This window comes from Palaemon carinicauda, chromosome 31 (assembly GCF_036898095.1).
Source record: "Palaemon carinicauda isolate YSFRI2023 chromosome 31, ASM3689809v2, whole genome shotgun sequence".
NCBI lineage: Eukaryota > Metazoa > Arthropoda > Malacostraca > Decapoda > Palaemonidae > Palaemon > Palaemon carinicauda.
Genome location: NC_090755.1, coordinates 84758931 through 84778930, shown reverse-complemented (window position 1 = coordinate 84778930; position 20000 = coordinate 84758931). Strand labels below are relative to the sequence as shown.

The 20000-nt window shown below is 38.1% G+C and overlaps 1 protein-coding gene across 1 annotated transcript in view; it reads right to left on the bottom strand.

The window, feature by feature from the left end:
* LOC137624830 (uncharacterized) overlaps positions 1-20000 on the bottom strand; it is a 262657-nt gene that overhangs the window by 45640 nt on the left and 197017 nt on the right. Inside the window, 6 exon segments of the mRNA XM_068355781.1 lie at positions 1333-1476; positions 2917-3084; positions 6609-6641; positions 9778-10070; positions 11730-12410; positions 14286-14465. Coding sequence (XP_068211882.1) covers positions 1333-1476; positions 2917-3084; positions 6609-6641; positions 9778-10070; positions 11730-12410; positions 14286-14465 — 1499 coding nt within the window.

Genomic DNA, 20000 nt, shown 5'->3' with positions numbered 1-20000 from the left:
TAGTATAAAGACCCCCTCCCCATTACCCTGGGGGCCTGAGTTAGTATAAAGACCCCCTCCCCATTACCCTGGGGGCCTGAGTTAGTATAGAGGCCCTTCCCCATCCCCATTCCCCTTGTGAGCTGGTGGTAATTTCAAATGTATTCTTACTTTTATTTTCTGACACTGCTTTGGAGGACCCCCCCCCCCTCCCCCTCTCTTGGAGACCAGGGGTCCATTTTCAAACATCTTCCCTACCCCTTTAGCTACGAATCTGTTAAGTTGTGAGTTGGTCATAATTTTAAAAGTATACTTATATACTTTTATTTTCAGACCAAGCTTTGGAGGACCCCTCTCTTGAAGACCAGAGGGTCATTTAAAAAAAAAAAAAAAAAACTTCCCCGCCCCTTTACCTACTACTCTGTTAAGTGGTGAGTTGGTCATAATTTTAAAAGTATACTTACATACTTTTGTTTTTTTTACCATCTCTTGAAGACTAGGGTACCATTTACAAAAGGCTCCCCCAGTCCTCTCTTAGCTACGCACCTTTTCTCACCTGCCTTAGATCCTGCTTTGGAGGCGGCCCCCTGGAGACCAGAGGGTTATTTTCAAAAAGATTGCCCCTTAGCTACGACCCTCTTGGAGGCTTCCCATCTCTCAGAAACCAGGGAGTTATTTTCGAAAGTCTCCCCCTTTAGCTACGACCCCCTTGGAGGCTCCCATCTCTTGGAAACCAGGGGTTATTTTCAAAAGGCTTCCCCCTTAGCTACGACCCTCTTGGAGACCAGGGAGTTATTTTCAAAAGTCTCCCCCTTTAGCTACGACCCCCTTGGAGGCTCCCATCTCTTGGAAACAAGGGGGTCCATTTACAAATAGCTCCCTCTCCTACCCACTTTAGCTACGACCCTCTTGGAGGCTTCTCTCTCTTGGAAACCAGGGGTTCCATATTCAAATGGCTCCCCTCCCCTTAGCTACGACCCTATTGGAGGCTCCCCTCTCTTGAAGACCAGGGGGTTATTTACAAAAGGCTGCCCCCTTAGCTACGACCCCCTTGGAGGCTCCCCATCTCTTGGAAACCAGGGGTTATTTTAAAAAGTCTCCCCCTCTAGCAACGACCCTCTTGGAGGCTCCCCTCTCTTGGAAACCAGGGGGATTATTTTCAAAAGGCTCCCCCCTTCCCACTTTAGCTACGACCCTCTTGAAGGCTCCCCATGTCTTGGAAACCAGGGAGCCATTTTCAAAAGTCTCCCCTTTTAGCTACGACCCTCTTGATGGCTCCCCTCTCTTGGAAATCAGGGGGTCCATTTTTAAATGGCTCCCCTCCTCCCACTTTAGCTACGACCCTGTTCTCACCTGTCTGAGATCCTTGGCTAGAGTGGCAGTCTCCTGGATGAGTCTCTGTTGTTCCTCCCTCTCCTTCTGCCAATTGAGTTCGAGTCGAGTTCGGAGTCCTGGAACTCTTCTGGAACCTCCCACGAGGAGTCTGTCCTCTTCGTACTGGAATAGGGGATAGAGGGTTCAAGTAGAGGGTAATTCGACATTACAGCTTTAGACTATTCAGTAAAAATCCATGACAAAGGTGCTTGGTGGTACCAAGAATAATACGTTAATCACTTGTTAATTTAAAAGGACATCAAAATCTGTACATAAGTGTATTTTGGACAATTCTAAAAATAGAGCCACCATTACTTCATCGAGGTCAGTTGATATTTGAGCTATGAACGACGTAGATGGACATATAATTCAAAGAATGTATTTTTTTTATAAACTATTCACTAAGGTCAATTAACCTATGACCTTTGAATAATATAGGTAAACATAAGAAATTAAAGACCGACCTCGTTCTAAATGTGTTACCGAGGTCATTTAACCTTTGACCTCTTAATTAGGTCAAGCTTACGATCCCGAGACTGACATCGTGCTAAACAATACACAAAAGTCATGAAAACTTTGGAATTAAGCAAGTGAACATACACTGTTTAAAAAAAAAAACGTAATTTTGATAAGAAGTTCTCCGTAAAAATATACTGTTCTAAGCCGTATTTCAGTAAAATACAGGGGACCGTGTTTTTTTTGCCCTATTTTGTTATTATCTTTACTACTTGGTGACCGTAATATCACTCATTTACGTCAATAGATTCCCTTTCAAAACAGTTAATACCTGGTAACATTTATTCCAGGATTTTTACCGTTCTTTTTACGGCACGTCTTTAACAGTGTACAAAAGTTATTAAATCTTTGAGCTCTGAATTACGGGTTGGTGACCGTAATATCACTCCTCTACGTCAATATATCCGTTTTTAAAACGGTAAAAATCCTGGAATAAAAGTTGCCAGGCATTTACTGTTTTTTACATCACATTTTCAACATTACACAAAAGTTATTAAAGCTTTGAGCTCTGAAATACGGGTTGGTGACCTTAATATCACTCCTGGAAAAAATCCTGGAATAAATGTTGCCAGGCATTTATGGTTTTTTACGGCACATTTTTAACAGTGTACAAGAGTTATTGAAGCTTTGAGCTCTGAAATACGGGCTGGTGACCTTAATATCACTCCTGGAAAAAATCTTTTAATAAATGTTGCCAGGCATTTACTGTTTTTACGGCACATTTTTAACAGGTTAAAAAAGTTATTGAAGCTTTGAGCTCTGAAATACGGGTTGGTGACCGTAATGTCACTCCTGGAAAAAATCCTGGAATAAATGTTGCCAGGCATATACAGTTTTCTACGGCACATTTTTAACAGTATAAAAAAGTTATTGAAGCTTTGAGCTCTGAAATACGGGTTGGTGACCGTAATATCACTCCTGGAAAAAATCCTGGAATAAATGTTGCCAGACATTTACGGTTTTTTACGGCACATTTTTAAGTGTACAAGAGTTATCAAATCTTCAAACTCTGAATTACTCAGATGAAAATAATCATTCCAGACTCACCTCGTTCAACTTTGTCTGCAGATCGCAAAGTTGTATTTCATAATTTGTCTTCTGATCGATGATGTCATTCTTGAACTTAGCGTTGGCGATCCTGGCGTCCGCCAACTTATCCTCGAATTCTGTCACTTGAGACTGGAGCTCCTGAATCTCCTGAAGGTGTTGCTGGGCCTGGTGAGGAGGGAAGGGAGTTGGAAAGGGGCGTGGGATGAGAGAAATGGAATTAGAAAAGTAATGCAAAGCTGGAAATGATGATAAATATAAAATCTATTTTCTTTCTCCGGGATGGGGTAACTTTAGCAATTTATAGGGACGATGATTTATGGTTTTTGGAAGAATTATCCTAAACATAAATCTAACAATACCTTATAAGCTGATATTATTTATCATGCTACTATAAAAAAAAATATATATATCGAATAGGACTTCACAAACTATAAGATTTCCTAAATGTCTAATACTTTTTTATGATCAAAGTATTAGAAACTTATACCGGATAAAACTGTGGGACCTGAAACACTAAAATGCTTCCTATATACATAAACAACTTTAATATGCTAAAAAAAATTCCTAATTGTTTACGTTTTTAAGTTAAAAAAAAATTATATACAAAAACAACTTTCACCGGCTAAAAAAAAATCCTAATGGTCTTAAATTTTCAAGTTTTCAAAGATTATATACAAAAAACTTACATAGGCTAAATAAATTAAAAATTATCTTAATTTTTATGTTTTAAAAAACATATACAAAAGCAACTTACATAGGCTAAAAAAATTCCTAATGGTCATACATTTTTAAGTTTTAAAAATAATTTAAACAGGACTTAAAATGCTACACTATTTGCTAAGGCTTTGGCAGGCTGATATCTTACATCCTAAAGGATTTAAGATGTTGATACTATAATATTTAACCAAAAGTAATTTATAAGCTGATAAAATATATTCTATATAACTGCCTACAGTGACTCTAGGACTCTTGTCACTGATAATATAAAAAAAAACTAATCCTATTTAGGATTCATTTGTAGTAAGATCCTAAGGATAAATCCTAGAGGAAAAATTTATTCTTAACAAAATAGAAAGACAAAATTATCTTTAAAAAATAAGCGTTAATACAAAACTAAAAACACTTTTAGGAATCTCATTCCATCTAAAATCTAATTTTTAAAAAAAAATAGCAATTAGAGAAACGAAGATTTTGCAACGTCATTTGTAAGCCAAAATAAAAATGAAATGGTGAGCAGTTCACACCAAACCTTTTAGTTCAACTGAACCCAATAAACCTTGTTGCTTGTGATGTAAAGCATTACAGATATTATAAATTTGTTTAATATTTTAGCATTGTTTTCTTCACCCAGCGCTTTATAAATAACTATATAAGCCTAGCAAAGCATATGCTTTCCTCATATTTAAATAACTACGCATGTAAAAGCATTCGGCAGATGCTGTCTCTTAAAATTGAGTATAGAGTGGGCAGGTTAAAGCGATGCTTGACAACCTGTTCAGGTAACCTTTTACACTTGTGGCTAATTAAGGATATGTCATTTCAGGTGTGATTGTTAATTAGTATAGTCATAACAAGAGGTTGAATCCGAAATATCTAAGATTCAACGAATTATGTTGTCAAAATAAGTTTTTTAATTAATTCAATGACGCAAATCTACCTGTTTCAAATAATCATGCTGTTGAAATGTTTTTTTTAATGAATCCTATGAAGAAAATCTACCTGATTCAACTAATCACGTTGTTGAAATAATATTTTTAATGAATTTCATGAAGAAAATCTACCTAACTCAACTACTTATGTTGTCAAAATAAGTCTTTTTTTAACTAATTCAATGACACAAATCTACGTGATTCAACAAATCATGTTAAAATACGTTTTTTTATGAATCCGATGAAGAAAATCTAACTCATTCAACAATGTTAAAACAATTCTTATTATAAATTAAGTAACCTTGGTGGCTTAAAAATGACGATTAAAATTTTTTTATTTTTAATGAATTTTGATTAATTAATACAGTCGTATCTAAAGGTTGAATCCGATGTAAGAAAAAAAAAACATCTACCAGATTCAACGATGTTAAAATAATTTTTATCATGAACTTGACAATTTTGTCGTCTTAACAAGAACAATTAAATAAGTTTTTTTTTATTATTATTATTAATTTGTAAACCCTGTCTTAACAAGCGTGATTTAAACCAGTTGGTTATCCTGTAGTTACCCAATTCGGATAATCGAATATTCCGTTGTTAAAAGGGGCATGATTCAACAATTGGAAATATCCAGTAATTATACATCACTAACTTATTGAATGAGGAATCTATTTCAACCAATGCTTCATTATGTCTTATGTCAAAACTAAAAAAAAAAAGTATTGCTAAACAAATATTACTGAAAGATTCTTTATCTACAACAATTTGACTCGAAAGAAAAAAAATCTATATAAGTATGGAAAAATTATCCATTGACGAGTGACTCATTCAATAATCCTAGGGATGAAAAGTCTTTGCCGTTTTTCACAAATAAATTCGGCAAATATATTCATATTACAATAGGCTTGATTAGTGTTATTCAAAAATTAAACTTCAGATGGATATAACTAAAATGGAAAAAACATATTATCATTTCCTGAAGAACAGAATTAACATTTTCTCAATTCCTACTTAAAAATAATCTTATTATGGTTTTCTTAACAGGAACCGAGAGAAGAAATACCTATACGTAGATTCGTGGTTAACTGAACAGGTGTCGTAATAGAAGCCTTTGAAATACATTTTTTGGCTTGGGTATCAAAAGCTCTTTTTTAAAAAAAAAAGATGCCCATGGCACAAGTTCTTGATACCCCAAAATTAAAAGCTTTCGATAAGATGAAATTGGTGACCTTGAAATGTCCAAACAATGAAACTTAATAGGAAAATAAAGTTTGCATAAGTTACGCTCAGAGGTTAAGTGGAAAGCAGTGAATTCATGAGTGATGGTTTATAAAAGACTTCGTAACTTAGATATTCGCATAGCCAAACCTAGTATAACTTAGGCTTTGCTTTTTCAACAGAGGATTTATGAAAGTCTTGGCTACTGTTTGAAATTTGCATAACCAAATCTATACTCAATTTTTTTTTAATAAGACGCATTTTGCACCGACTTGCAGCGGGGCCCTTTTAGCTCGGGAAAGTTTCCTGCTATCTGATTGGTTAGAATTATCTTGTCCAACCAATCAGTGATCAGTAAAGTTTTCCGAGGTAAAAGGGCACCCCTGCGAGCCGGTGCAAATCTGCCTCACTAAAAAGAATTGACTATAGCATAACTTATGCTCTGCTTTTTCGACTGATGATTTATGAAAGTCTCGGCTACTGTTTAAAATTTGCATAACCAAACCTATACTCAATTTTTTTTAATAAGACACATTTGCACCTACTCGCAGCGGTGCCCTTTTAGCTCGGGAAAGTTTCCTGCTGGCTGATTGGTTAGAATTATCTTGTCCAACCAATCAGCGATCAGGAAACTTTTTCCGAGCTAAAAGGGCACCACTGCCAGCCGGTGCAAATCTGCCTCACTAAAAAGAATTGACTATAGCATAACTTAGGCTTTTCTCCTTTTTTTTTTTTTTTTTTTTTTTTTTTTTTTTTTTTTTTTTTTTTTTTTTTTTTAAAGGTCACCTTTTAATTTCATCAAATAAAAAACCACCCTTTTACCTTCAGGTCCATCTGCCGCTGGACACCTCCGCGCTAAGAGTACAAATAGACATATTACCTTTTGATACTTACTTTTCCAGAGGGTTACGCTCAAGGCAAGCATTGATAAACATAGTGCACACTAATGAAACATTTTGGAAATACTTGAAATTCACCACACTAAGTCTACCAATTTAACAATATATATAAAAAAAAATTAACTGGTTCTTTTTGGCATTATGATATTAGAAAAAAAAAATTTAGACTCGCCGAACTAAGTCTACCAATTTACAAAAAAAAGAAAAAAAAAACTTTTTGGTATTATGGCATTTTCTTTTTTAATAATTGATCATATTTTTATTTTCATAAATTGATTATGATGTAAATTCATATGACAAAATTGTATTGGTACATTAATATGATGTTTTTTCTATAATTGATCATGTTTTTATTTTCATACCTTTAATATGATGTAACTTGTAATAAAAAATCCTCATTTGTGTTGACTTTTTTTTTCATAATTGATCATATTCCTATTTTTATAGCTTGAATATGACGTAACTTCAAATTAAGAATCATTATTAGTATTAAGACATTTTTCATAATTGATCATATTCTTATTTTCATAGCTTGTACAGCATACATCAAAACTGGTGATACCTGAATTCAGTGATTATCGTTCGAAAGTCCCTAACTAGCAATTCTCTCATTCTTCACATTTCTAATTAAACTATAGTCAATTTTTTTAATGAGGCGCATTTGCATTGACTCGCAGGAGTGCCCTATTAGCTCGGAAAAAAATTTCCTAATCGCTGATTGGTTGGAGAAAATAATTCTAACCAATCAGCTAGCAGGAAACTTTTTTTCCGAGCTAAAAGGGCACCCCTGCGAGTCGGTGCAAATGCGCCTCATTACAAAAAATCTAGTATAGGTTCTCTGAACGAAGCATTTTGAAATTTCGCTCAATAAGGTAATTTCAAATAAGACGGAAGTCTGAAGTCTGAAGTCTGAGGTTCATAAAAATACAGAACCGATATTTTTCAACGTGGTTTTGAAACTTCTAATTCATGTATTGAATCATTTCCGTTTGATCTTGATCCCGGGATTATTTTGAAAATGTTGTCCTCTACTATACTGGAGATTCTATCAAGAGGAACAAGTGCAAAATTATATATATATATATATATATATATATATATATATATATATATATACATATATATATATGTATGTATGTATGTATGTATATATATATATATATATATATATATATATATATATATATATATACATACTGTATATACAGTATGTATCTCAATCTATATATATACACATATACATACATATACATACATATATATATATATATATATATATATATATATATATATATATATATATATATATATATATGCATACATACATACAAACATAAATATATATATATATATATATATATATATATATATATATATATATATATATATACATATATATATGCATACATACATACAAACATAAATATATATATATATATATATATATATATATATATATATATATATATATATATATACATATACATATATATACATACATATATATGTATATATATATGCATGCATACATATATACATACATAAATATATATATATATATATATATATATATATATATATATATATATATACACATGCATATAAATGTGTGAGTTTGTGCGCGTGCGTACGATTATCAAACATTCATAAAGATGAAAGCCTATAAATGTATATATACACATATACATGCATATATACTTTACGAACATACATAAAACATGAAAAAAAAATTGCCTAATGTTGCAAATTTCTGTTTGGCCCCAAGAAACAAATCATGTGGCCCTGAGCACAGAAGAAGAAGAAGAAGAAGAAGAAGAAGAAGAAGAAGGAGACATACAACATTGATTGCATTCCAGTAGGGCGGGAATTGCCTTCTTAGCTAATAGGATTATGGGCCTTACATTCAGCCAATAAGAGCTCGAGGTAATCGGATTTTGGGTTAGCCTATTTGATTGGACCCGATTTACTATGTGTGTGTTATAGTTCTTTTGAGAACCAAAAATGATATCTCTCTCTCTCTCTCTCTCTCTCTCTCTCTCTCTCTCTCTCTCTCTCTCTCTCTCTCTCTCTCTTTTACGTGAAACTTCCTTCTTTAGAAAATTATTTTAATCTAGCTTTATCGATACCATTAGCCCTATTCTCTCTCTCTCTCTCTCTCTCTCTCTCTCTCTCTCTCTCTCTCTCTCTCTCTCTCTCTCTCTCTCTCTCCTCTCTCTCTCTCTCTTCTTTTACGTGAAATTTCCTTCTTTAGAGAATTATTTTAATCTTGCTTTATAGATACCCATTATTCTCTCTCTCTCTCTCTCTCTCTCTCTCTCTCTCTCTCTCTCTCTCTCTCTCTCTCTCTCTCTCTCTACGTGAAATTTCCTTCTTTAGTATTATTTTCATCTTGTTTTATGGATACCCATTATTCTCTCTCTCTCTCTCTCTCTCTCTCTCTCTCTCTCTCTCTCTCTCTCTCTCTCTCTCTCTCTCTCTCTCTCTCTTTTTACGTGAAATTTCCTTCTTTACTGAATTATTTTAATCTTGTTTTATGGATACCCATTATTTTCTCTCTCTCTCTCTCTCTCTCTCTCTCTCTCTCTCTCTCTCTCTCTCTCTCTCTCACTTAACTACCAGCCCTTTATCATCCAACTTGAATATAGGCACTTTTTACCAACACCTAATCATTAGAATTTCTTTTTTCAGATATATTAACCGGACCTTCTTAACCAGACCTAACAATTAACGCTTCCTTCTTTGCCCTAATTATATACCCTTTTTTCTTCTTTATTTATCAGACCTAATTACTGAGACCTTGCCTCAGAGTTAATTATTGACCATTTCTTGGATCTAACTATCGGCATTTTTCTTTATCAAACCTAAGCACTGATCATTTCCCTCAGAGCTAATTATTGACCATTTCTCGGACCTAACTCTCGGCCTTTATCAATGACCCCTTCTTCCTGAGACCTAACTAGAGGAGGCACTCAGTAGAGAGCATGCCTCCGCCACGCCAAGCAGTCTTATTTTGCTCTTAACTCCACTGAGTACTTGTACTTCGATGTACTTTCTTCAAAATCTAATGGATTTGTCCTTGGGTCATACCTCACATGTACACCAAGATTCATTGAAATTGGTTGAGTAATTGGTCCTCCAAGATGCGTTGGAATTGGTTGAGTAATTGGTCCTCCAAGATGCGTTGGAATTGGTGGAGTAATTGGTCCTCCAAGATTCGTTGGAATTGGTTGAGTAATTGGTCCACCAAGATTCGTTGGAATTGGTTGAGTAATTGGTCCACCAAGATTCGTTGGAATTGGTTGAGTAATTGGTCCACCAAGATTCGTTGGAATTGGTTGAGTAATTGGTCCTCCAAGATGCGTTGGAATTGGTGGAGTAATTGGTCCTCCAAGATTCGTTGGAATTGGTGGAGTAATTGGTCCACCAAGATGCGTTGGAATTGGTTGAGTAATTGGTCCACCAAGATGCGTTGGAATTGGTTGAGTAATTGGTCCTCCAAGATTCGTTGGAATTGGTGGAGTAATTGGTCCACCAAGATGCGTTGGAATTGGTTGAGTAATTGGTCCACCAAGATGCGTTGGAATTGGTTGAGTAATTGGTCCACCAAGATTCGTTGGAATTGGTTGAGTAATTGGTCCTCCAAGATTCGTTGGAATTGGTGGAGTAATTGGTCCACCAAGATTCGTTGGAATTGGTTGAGTAATTGGTCCTCCAAGATTCGTTGGAATTGGTGGAGTAATTGGTCCACCAAGATGCGTTGGAATTGGTTGAGTAATTGGTCCACCAAGATGCGTTGGAATTGGTTGAGTAATTGGTCCACCAAGATGCGTTGGAATTGGTTGAGTAATTGGTCCTCCAAGATTCGTTGGAATTGGTTGAGTAATTGGTCCTCCAAGATTCGTTGGAATTGGTTGAGTAATTGGTCCACCAAGATTCGTTGGAATTGGTGGAGTAATTGGTCCACCAAGATGCGTTGGAATTGGTTGAGTAATTGGTCCACCAAGATGCGTTGGAATTGGTTGAATAATTGGTCCACCAAGATTCGTTGGAATTGGTTGAGTAATTGGTCCTCCAAGATTCGTTGGAATTGGTGGAGTAATTGGTCCACCAAGATTCGTTGGAATTGGTTGAGTAATTGGTCCTCCAAGATTCGTTGGAATTGGTGGAGTAATTGGTCCACCAAGATGCGTTGGAATTGGTTGAGTAATTGGTCCACCAAGATGCGTTGGAATTGGTTGAGTAATTGGTCCACCAAGATGCGTTGGAATTGGTTGAGTAATTGGTCCTCCAAGATTCGTTGGAATTGGTTGAGTAATTGGTCCTCCAAGATTCGTTGGAATTGGTTGAGTAATTGGTCCACCAAGATTCGTTGGAATTGGTGGAGTAATTGGTCCTCCAAGATTCGTTGGAATTGGTTGAGTAATTGGTCCACCAAGATTCGTTGGAATTGGTGGAGTAATTGGTCCTCCAAGATTCGTTGGAATTGGTGGAGTAATTGGTCCACCAAGATGCGTTGGAATTGGTTGAGTAATTGGTCCACCAAGATGCGTTGGAATTGGTTGAGTAATTGGTCCTCCAAGATTCGTTGGAATTGGTGGAGTAATTGGTCCACCAAGATGCGTTGGAATTGGTTGAGTAATTGGTCCACCAAGATGCGTTGGAATTGGTTGAGTAATTGGTCCACCAAGATTCGTTGGAATTGGTTGAGTAATTGGTCCTCCAAGATTCGTTGGAATTGGTTGAGTAATTGGTCCACCAAGATTCGTTGGAATTGGTTGAGTAATTGGTCCTCCAAGATTCGTTGGAATTGGTGGAGTAATTGGTCCACCAAGATGCGTTGGAATTGGTTGAGTAATTGGTCCACCAAGATGCGTTGGAATTGGTTGAGTAATTGGTCCACCAAGATGCGTTGGAATTGGTTGAGTAATTGGTCCTCCAAGATTCGTTGGAATTGGTTGAGTAATTGGTCCTCCAAGATTCGTTGGAATTGGTTGAGTAATTGGTCCACCAAGATTCGTTGGAATTGGTTGAGTAATTGGTCCACCAAGATTCGTTGGAATTGGTTGAGTAATTGGTCCACCAAGATTCGTTGGAATTGGTTGAGTAATTGGTCCTCCAAGATGCGTTGGAATTGGTGGAGTAATTGGTCCTCCAAGATTCGTTGGAATTGGTGGAGTAATTGGTCCACCAAGATTCGTTGGAATTGGTTGAGTAATTGGTCCACCAAGATGCGTTGCAATTGGTTGAGCAATTGGTCCTCCAAGATTCGTTGGAATTGGTGGAGTAATTGGTCCACCAAGATGCGTTGCAATTGGTGGAGTAATTGGTCCACCAAGATGCGTTGCAATTGGTTGAGCAATTGGTCCACCAAGATGCGTTGCAATTGGTTGAGCAATTGGTCCACCAAGATGCGTTGCAATTGGTTGAGTAATTGGTCCACCAAGATGCGTTGCAATTGGTGGAGCAATTGGTCCACCAAGATGCGTTGCAATTGGTTGAGTAATTGGTCCACCAAGATTCGTTGGAATTGGTTGAGTAATTGGTCCTCCAAGATGCGTTGCAATTGGTGGAGTAATTGGTCCACCAAGATGCGTTGCAATTGGTTGAGCAATTGGTCCACCAAGATTCGTTGGAATTGGTTGAGTAATTGGTCCACCAAGATTCGTTGGAATTGGTTGAGCAATTGGTCCACCAAGATTCGTTGGAATTGGTTGAGTAATTGGTCCTCCAAGATGCGTTGCAATTGGTTGAGTAATTGGTCCACCAAGATGCGTTGCAATTGGTGGAGCAATTGGTCCACCAAGATGCGTTGCAATTGGTGGAGTAATTGGTCCACCAAGATGCGTTGGAATTGGTTGAGCAATTGGTCCACCAAGATGCGTTGCAATTGGTGGAGTAATTGGTCCACCAAGATGCGTTGGAATTGGTTGAGCAATTGGTCCACCAAGATGCGTTGCAATTGGTGGAGTAATTGGTCCACCAAGATGCGTTGGAATTGGTTGAGCAATTGGTCCACCAAGATGCGTTGCAATTGGTGGAGTAATTGGTCCACCTAGAATCGTTGGAATTGGTTGAGTAATTGGTCCACCAAGATTCGGTGGAATTGGTGGAGTAATTGGTCCACCAAGATGCGTTGGAATTGGTGGAGTAATTGGTCCACCAAGATGCGTTGGAATTGGTTGAGTAATTGGTCCACCAAGATGCGTTGCAATTGGTGGAGTAATTGGTCCACCTAGAATCGTTGGAATTGGTTGAGTAATTGGTCCACCAAGATGCGTTGCAATTGGTGGAGTAATTGGTCCACCAAGATGCGTTGGAATTGGTTGAGCAATTGGTCCACCAAGATGCGTTGCAATTGGTGGAGTAATTGGTCCACCTAGAATCGTTGGAATTGGTTGAGTAATTGGTCCACCAAGATTCGGTGGAATTGGTGGAGTAATTGGTCCACCAAGATGCGTTGGAATTGGTGGAGTAATTGGTCCACCAAGATGCGTTGGAATTGGTTGAGTAATTGGTCCACCAAGATGCGTTGCAATTGGTGGAGTAATTGGTCCACCTAGAATCGTTGGAATTGGTTGAGTAATTGGTCCACCAAGATGCGTTGCAATTGGTGGAGTAATTGGTCCACCAAGATGCGTTGGAATTGGTTGAGTAATTGGTCCACCAAGATGCGTTGCAATTGGTGGAGTAATTGGTCCACCTAGAATCGTTGGAATTGGTTGAGTAATTGGTCCACCAAGATGCGTTGCAATTGGTGGAGTAATTGGTCCACCAAGATGCGTTGGAATTGGTTGAGTAATTGGTCCACCAAGATGCGTTGCAATTGGTGGAGTAATTGGTCCACCTAGAATCGTTGGAATTGGTTGAGTAATTGGTCCACCAAGATTCGGTGGAATTGGTGGAGTAATTGGTCCACCAAGATGCGTTGGAATTGGTTGAGCAATTGGTCCACCAAGATGCGTTGCAATTGGTGGAGTAATTGGTCCACCAAGATGCGTTGCAATTGGTTGAGTAATTGGTCCACCAAGATGCGTTGCAATTGGTGGAGTAATTGGTCCACCAAGATGCGTTGGAATTGGTTGAGTAATTGGTCCACCAAGATTCGGTGGAATTGGTTGAGTAATTGGTCCACCAAGATTCGTTGAAATTGGTTGAGTAATTGGTCCACCAAGATGCGTTGCAATTGGTTGAGTAATTGGTCCACCAAGATTCGTTGAAATTGGTTGAGTAATTGGTCCACCAAGATGCGTTGCAATTGGTTGAGTAATTGGTCCACCAAAATTCGTTGAAATTGGTTGAGTAATTGGTCCACCAAGATGCGTTGCAATTGGTGGAGTAATTGGTCCACCTAGAATCGTTGGAATTGGTTGAGTAATTGGTCCACCAAGATTCGGTGGAATTGGTGGAGTAATTGGTCCACCAAGATGCGTTGGAATTGGTTGAGTAATTGGTCCACCAAGATGCGTTGCAATTGGTGGAGTAATTGGTCCACCTAGAATCGTTGGAATTGGTTGAGTAATTGGTCCACCAAGATGCGTTGCAATTGGTGGAGTAATTGGTCCACCAAGATGCGTTGGAATTGGTTGAGTAATTGGTCCACCAAGATGCGTTGCAATTGGTGGAGTAATTGGTCCACCTAGAATCGTTGGAATTGGTTGAGTAATTGATCCACCAAGATTCGGTGGAATTGGTGGAGTAATTGGTCCACCAAGATGCGTTGGAATTGGTTGAGTAATTGGTCCACCAAGATGCGTTGCAATTGGTGGAGTAATTGGTCCACCTAGAATCGTTGGAATTGGTTGAGTAATTGGTCCACCAAGATTCGGTGGAATTGGTGGAGTAATTGGTCCACCAAGATGCGTTGGAATTGGTTGAGTAATTGGTCCACCAAGATGCGTTGCAATTGGTGGAGTAATTGGTCCACCAAGATGCGTTGGAATTGGTTGAGTAATTGGTCCACCAAGATGCGTTGCAATTGGTGGAGTAATTGGTCCACCAAGATGCGTTGGAATTGGTTGAGTAATTGGTCCACCAAGATTCGGTGGAATTGGTTGAGTAATTGGTCCACCAAGATTCGTTGAAATTGGTTGAGTAATTGGTCCACCAAGATGCGTTGCAATTGGTTGAGTAATTGGTCCACCAAGATTCGTTGAAATTGGTTGAGTAATTGGTCCACCAAGATGCGTTGCAATTGGTTGAGTAATTGGTCCACCAAGATTCGTTGAAATTGGTTGAGTAATTGGTCCACCAAGATTCGGTGGAATTGGTTGAGTAATTGGTCCACCAAGATTCGTTGGAATTGGTTGAGTAATTGGTCCACCAAGATGCGTTGCAATTGGTTGAGTAATTGGTCCACCTAGAATCGTTGGAATTGGTTGAGTAATTGGTCCACCAAGATTCGGTGGAATTGGTTGAGTAATTGGTCCACCAAGATGCGTTGCAATTGGTTGAGTAATTGGTCCACCAAGAATCGTTGGAATTGGTTGAGTAATTGGTCCACCAAGATTCGTTGAAATTGGTTGAGTAATTGGTCCACCAAGATTCGTTGGAATTGGTTGAGTAATTGGTCCACCAAGATTCGTTGGAATTGGTTGAGTAATTGGTCCACCAAGAATCGTTGGAATTGGTTGAGTAATTGGTCCACCAAGATTCGTTGGAATTGGTTGAGTAATTGGTCCACCAAGATTCGGTGGAATTGGTTGAGTAATTGGTCCACCAAGATTCGTTGCAATTGGTTGAGTAATTGGTCCACCAAGATTCGGTGGAATTGGTTGAGTAATTGGTCCACCAAGATTCGGTGGAATTGGTTGAGTAATTGGTCCACCAAGAATCGTTGGAATTGGTTGAGTAATTGGTCCACCAAGATTCGGTGGAATTGGTTGAATAATTGGTCCACCAAGATTCGTTGAAATTGGTTGAGTAATTGGTCCACCAAGATGCGTTGGAATTGGTTGAGTAATTGGTCCACCAAGATGCGTTGGAATTGGTGGAGTAATTGGTCCACCAAGATGCGTTGGAATTGGTTGAGTAATTGGTCCACCAAGATGCGTTGGAATTGGTTGAGTAATTGGTCCACCAAGAATCGTTGGAATTGGTTGAGTAATTGGTCCACCAAGATTCGTTGGAATTGGTTGAGTAATTGGTCCACCAAGAATCGTTGGAATTGGTTGAGTAATTGGTCCACCAAGATTCGTTGGAATTGGTTGAGTAATTGGTCCACCAAGAATCGTTGGAATTGGTTGAGTAATTGGTCCTCTAAGATTCGTTGGAATTGGTTGAGTAATTGGTCCTCCAAGATTCGTTGGAATTGGTTGAGTAATTGGTCCACCAAGATTCGTTGGAATTGGTTGAGTAATTGGTCCTCCAAGATTCGTTGGAATTGGTTGAGTAATTGGTCCACCAAGAATCGTTGGAATTGGTTGAGTAATTGGTCCACCAAGATGCGTTGGAATTGGTTGAGTAATTGGTCCACCAAGAATCGTTGGAATTGGTTGAGTAATTGGTCCACCAAGATGCGTTGCAATTGGTTGAGTAATTGGTCCACCAAGAATCGTTGGAATTGGTTGAGTAATTGGTCCACCAAGATGCGTTGCAATTGGTTGAGTAATTGGTCCACCAAGATTCGTTGGAATTGGTTGAGTAATTGGTCCACCAAGAATCGTTGGAATTGGTTGAGTAATTGGTCCACCAAGATTCGTTGGAATTGGTTGAGTAATTGGTCCACCAAGATTCATTGGAATTGGTTGAGTAATTGGTCCACCAAGATTCGTTGGAATTGGTTGAGTAATTGGTCCACAAGATTCGTTGAAATTGGTTGAGTAATTGGTCCACAAGATTCGTTGGTATTGGTTGAGTAATTGTTCCACCAAGATTCGTTGGAATTGGTTGAGTAATTGGTCCACCAAGATTCGTTGAAATTGGTTGAGTAATTGGTCCACAAGATTCGTTGGTATTGGTTGAGTAATTGGTCCACCAAGATTCGTTGGAATTGGTTGAGTAATTGGTCCACCAAGATTCGTTGGAATTGGTTGAGTAATTGGTCCACCAAGATTCGTTGGAATTGGTTGAGTAATTGGTCCACCAAGATTCGTTGGAATTGGTTGAGTAATTGGTCCACCAAGATTCGTTGGAATTGGTTGAGTAATTGGTCCACCAAGATTCATTGAAATTGGTTGAATAATTGCTGCGTAATGGTAGTGCCATAGCCTCTGTACCATTGGTTTCCACTGTCTTGGGTTAGAGTTCTCTTGCTTGAGGGTACACTTGGGCACACTATTCTATCTTAATTCTCTTCCTCTTGTTTTGTTAAAGTTTTTATAGTTTATATAGGAGATATTTATTTTAATGTTGCTCTTTAAAATATTTTATTTTTCTTCGTTTCCTTTCCTCACTGGGCTATTTTCCCTGGTGGAGCCCCTGGGCTTGTAGCATCCTTCTTTTCCAGCTAGAGTTGTAGCTTAGCCAGTAATAATAATAATAATAATAATAATAATAAATTATTCTAAAACACAGACGACAGGGGCTTAAACTGCTCGTTAGTTCCTTTAGTCGCTGCAACTTCTCTATCCTTGCGCGCTAAGGATGCGGGGTTTTGGGAGAGCCTGTAGGTCTATTTGCTATGTAATCAGCAGCCATTGCCTGGCCATCCTTGGTCCTAGCGTAGGCACTGATCATATGTAATAAGTCAGTCTCAAGGGTATTGTCCAGCTAGGGCAATGTCTGTTCCTTGTCTCAGCCATTCATGAGTGGCCTTTAAACATAATCATTGGCCCATTTTTCTCTTGCTTGAGGGTACTATTTTATTTCTCTCCCTCTTGTTTGTTTTGACTTTTTTTATAGTTTATATATAAAAGATCTAATTTAATGTTGTTACTGTTCTTAAAATATTTATTTGAATTATTATTACTTCTCTTGTAGCTTATCTATTTCCTTATTTCCTTTCCTCACTAGGCTATTTCCCTATTCGAGCCCTTGGCTTATAGCATCTTGCTTTTCCAGCTAGGGTTGTAGCTTGGCTTTTAATAATAATAATAATCTTTTCTTCAGACCTAACTATTAAGCGTTGTTTTCCACATATAAATATTTGCCCGGCTTTCTTAAACCTAATTACTTGTCCTTTGATATCATTCGCTTCCTTCTCCTGGTTCATAACTCTCTCACATCAAACACGAGACCCTTCAGTGGAAAATTCAATTTTCGTAAGACCTCCTAGAGTCAATTCTTTTGAGTGAGGCAGATTTGCACCGACTCGCAACAGTGCCTTTTAGCTTGGAAAAGTCTCCTGCTCTCTGATTGGTTAGAATTATCTTGTCCAACCAATCAGCGATCAGGAAACTGTTCCGAGCTAAATGGGCCACCCCTGCGAGTCGGTGTAAATCCGCCTCACTGAAAAGAATTGACTATAGTCACTTAGGCCTTCCTAATCACACTTCCACAAAGGTCCTGGGGTCAAAAGGATGTCAATCCAATATACAGGTGTATGGTAAGGATGAGGCAGGGGGGGGGGTGATGTGCGCCCCCACCCCCCCGCCCCCACGTTGGACTTTTCAAGAGGGACTTTCTCTTGGCTAATGGAATTGTCAAGGCGAACATGGGATGGAACGGAAGGTGAGGTAGATATTTTCCTCTCTCTCTCTCTCTCTCTCTCTCTCTCTCTCTCTCTCTCTTTCTCTCTCTCTTTCTCTCTCTCTCTCTCTCTCTCTCACCAAAATATATACTCAATAGAAAAATAACTCGCTCTTCTGAAAGATACTCACTCTCTCTCTCTCTCTCTCCTCTCTCTCTCTCTCTCTCCGAATATATCGCTGTGTTAAAATATAACTCTATTCAATAGATATACTCTCTCTCTCTCTCTCTCTCTCTCTCTCTCTCTTAAATTAATATCATTCAGTGGAAAAATATATTATTCTTCAAAAGACACCTCTCTCTCTCTCTCTCTCTCTCTCTCTCTCTCTCTCCACCAACCCAATGTCACCCAGTGGAAAAATATACCGCTCTCCAAGAGACACGCTCTCTCTCTCTCTCTCTCTCTCTCTCTCAGACGATCCATCTATAATATAAAACCCACACCCAGCGTTGAGCAACGCCTCATCCCCAGCCATAAACTCTCCCCCCCCCCCTCCACAACCCATCACCTTCAAAATTACACGTCGGGAACTTTACCCCAAGTTAGAGGCCAAAGTTTTCGTTCTTCTGGGCCAGGGTTGCCAACCTTTTCCAAATGGGAAAAGGCCAACGTCTGATCAACTGCAGCTTTAAAAGGCCAACCTAATAGTTGAAAAAGGCCGAAATATAGTATTTAAGGCTAACCAATTTCAAAAAGGCCCGAATTTTTGGTATCTAGCACGAAAAAAGCCAAATCTTTTATATCTAGCAAAAAATATGCCAATTTTTTACATCTAGCTCGAAATAGGTCAATTTTTTATATCTAGCACGAAAAAAGGCCATTTTTTATATATAGCACAAAATAGGGCAAATTTATTATATATAGCACAAAATAGGCCAATATTTTATATCTAGCCTGAAATAGGCCAGCTTTTTTATATCTAGCACAAAATAGGCCAATTTTTTATATCTAGCACAAAATAGGCCAAATTTTTTATATCTAGCACGAAAAAAAGGCCAAATTTGTTATATATAGCACAAAATAGGCCAATTTATTATATCTAGCACGAAAAAAGGCCATTTTTTATATATAGCACAAAATAGGCCAATATTTGTATATCTAGCACAAAATAGGCCAATTTTTTTATATCTGGCACAAATAGGCCAAACTTTTTATATCTAGAACAAAATAGGCCATTTTTTATATCTAGCACGAAAAAAAGCCAGATTTTTATATCTAGCACAAAATAAGGCAAATTTTTTATATCTAGCACAAAATAGGCCAGATTTTTTATATCTAGCACAAAAAAGGCCAATTTTTTATATCTGGCTCGTAAAAAGGCCAAATTTTTTATATCTAGCTCAAAATAGGCCAAATTTTTTTATATCTAGCTCGAAAAAAGGCCAATTTATTATATCTAGCACGAAAAAAGGCCCAAATTTGTTATATATAGCACAAAATAGGCCAATTTTTTATATCTAGCACGAAAAAAAAAACCAAATTTTTTATATCTAGCACAAAATAGGCCAAATTTTTCATATCTAGCTCGAAAAAAGGACAATTTGGAGGTTTTTTTGGCACCTAAAAAGGCCCAAGCTGGCATCCCTGTATAATCTGGGCCCGTTTATAACCTCCCCGCTAGGCAGACGGGCTAGAGGAGCTATAAAGAACTTTGCCTCGTAACCACAAAAAAGTTCTTTTGTCCAATAC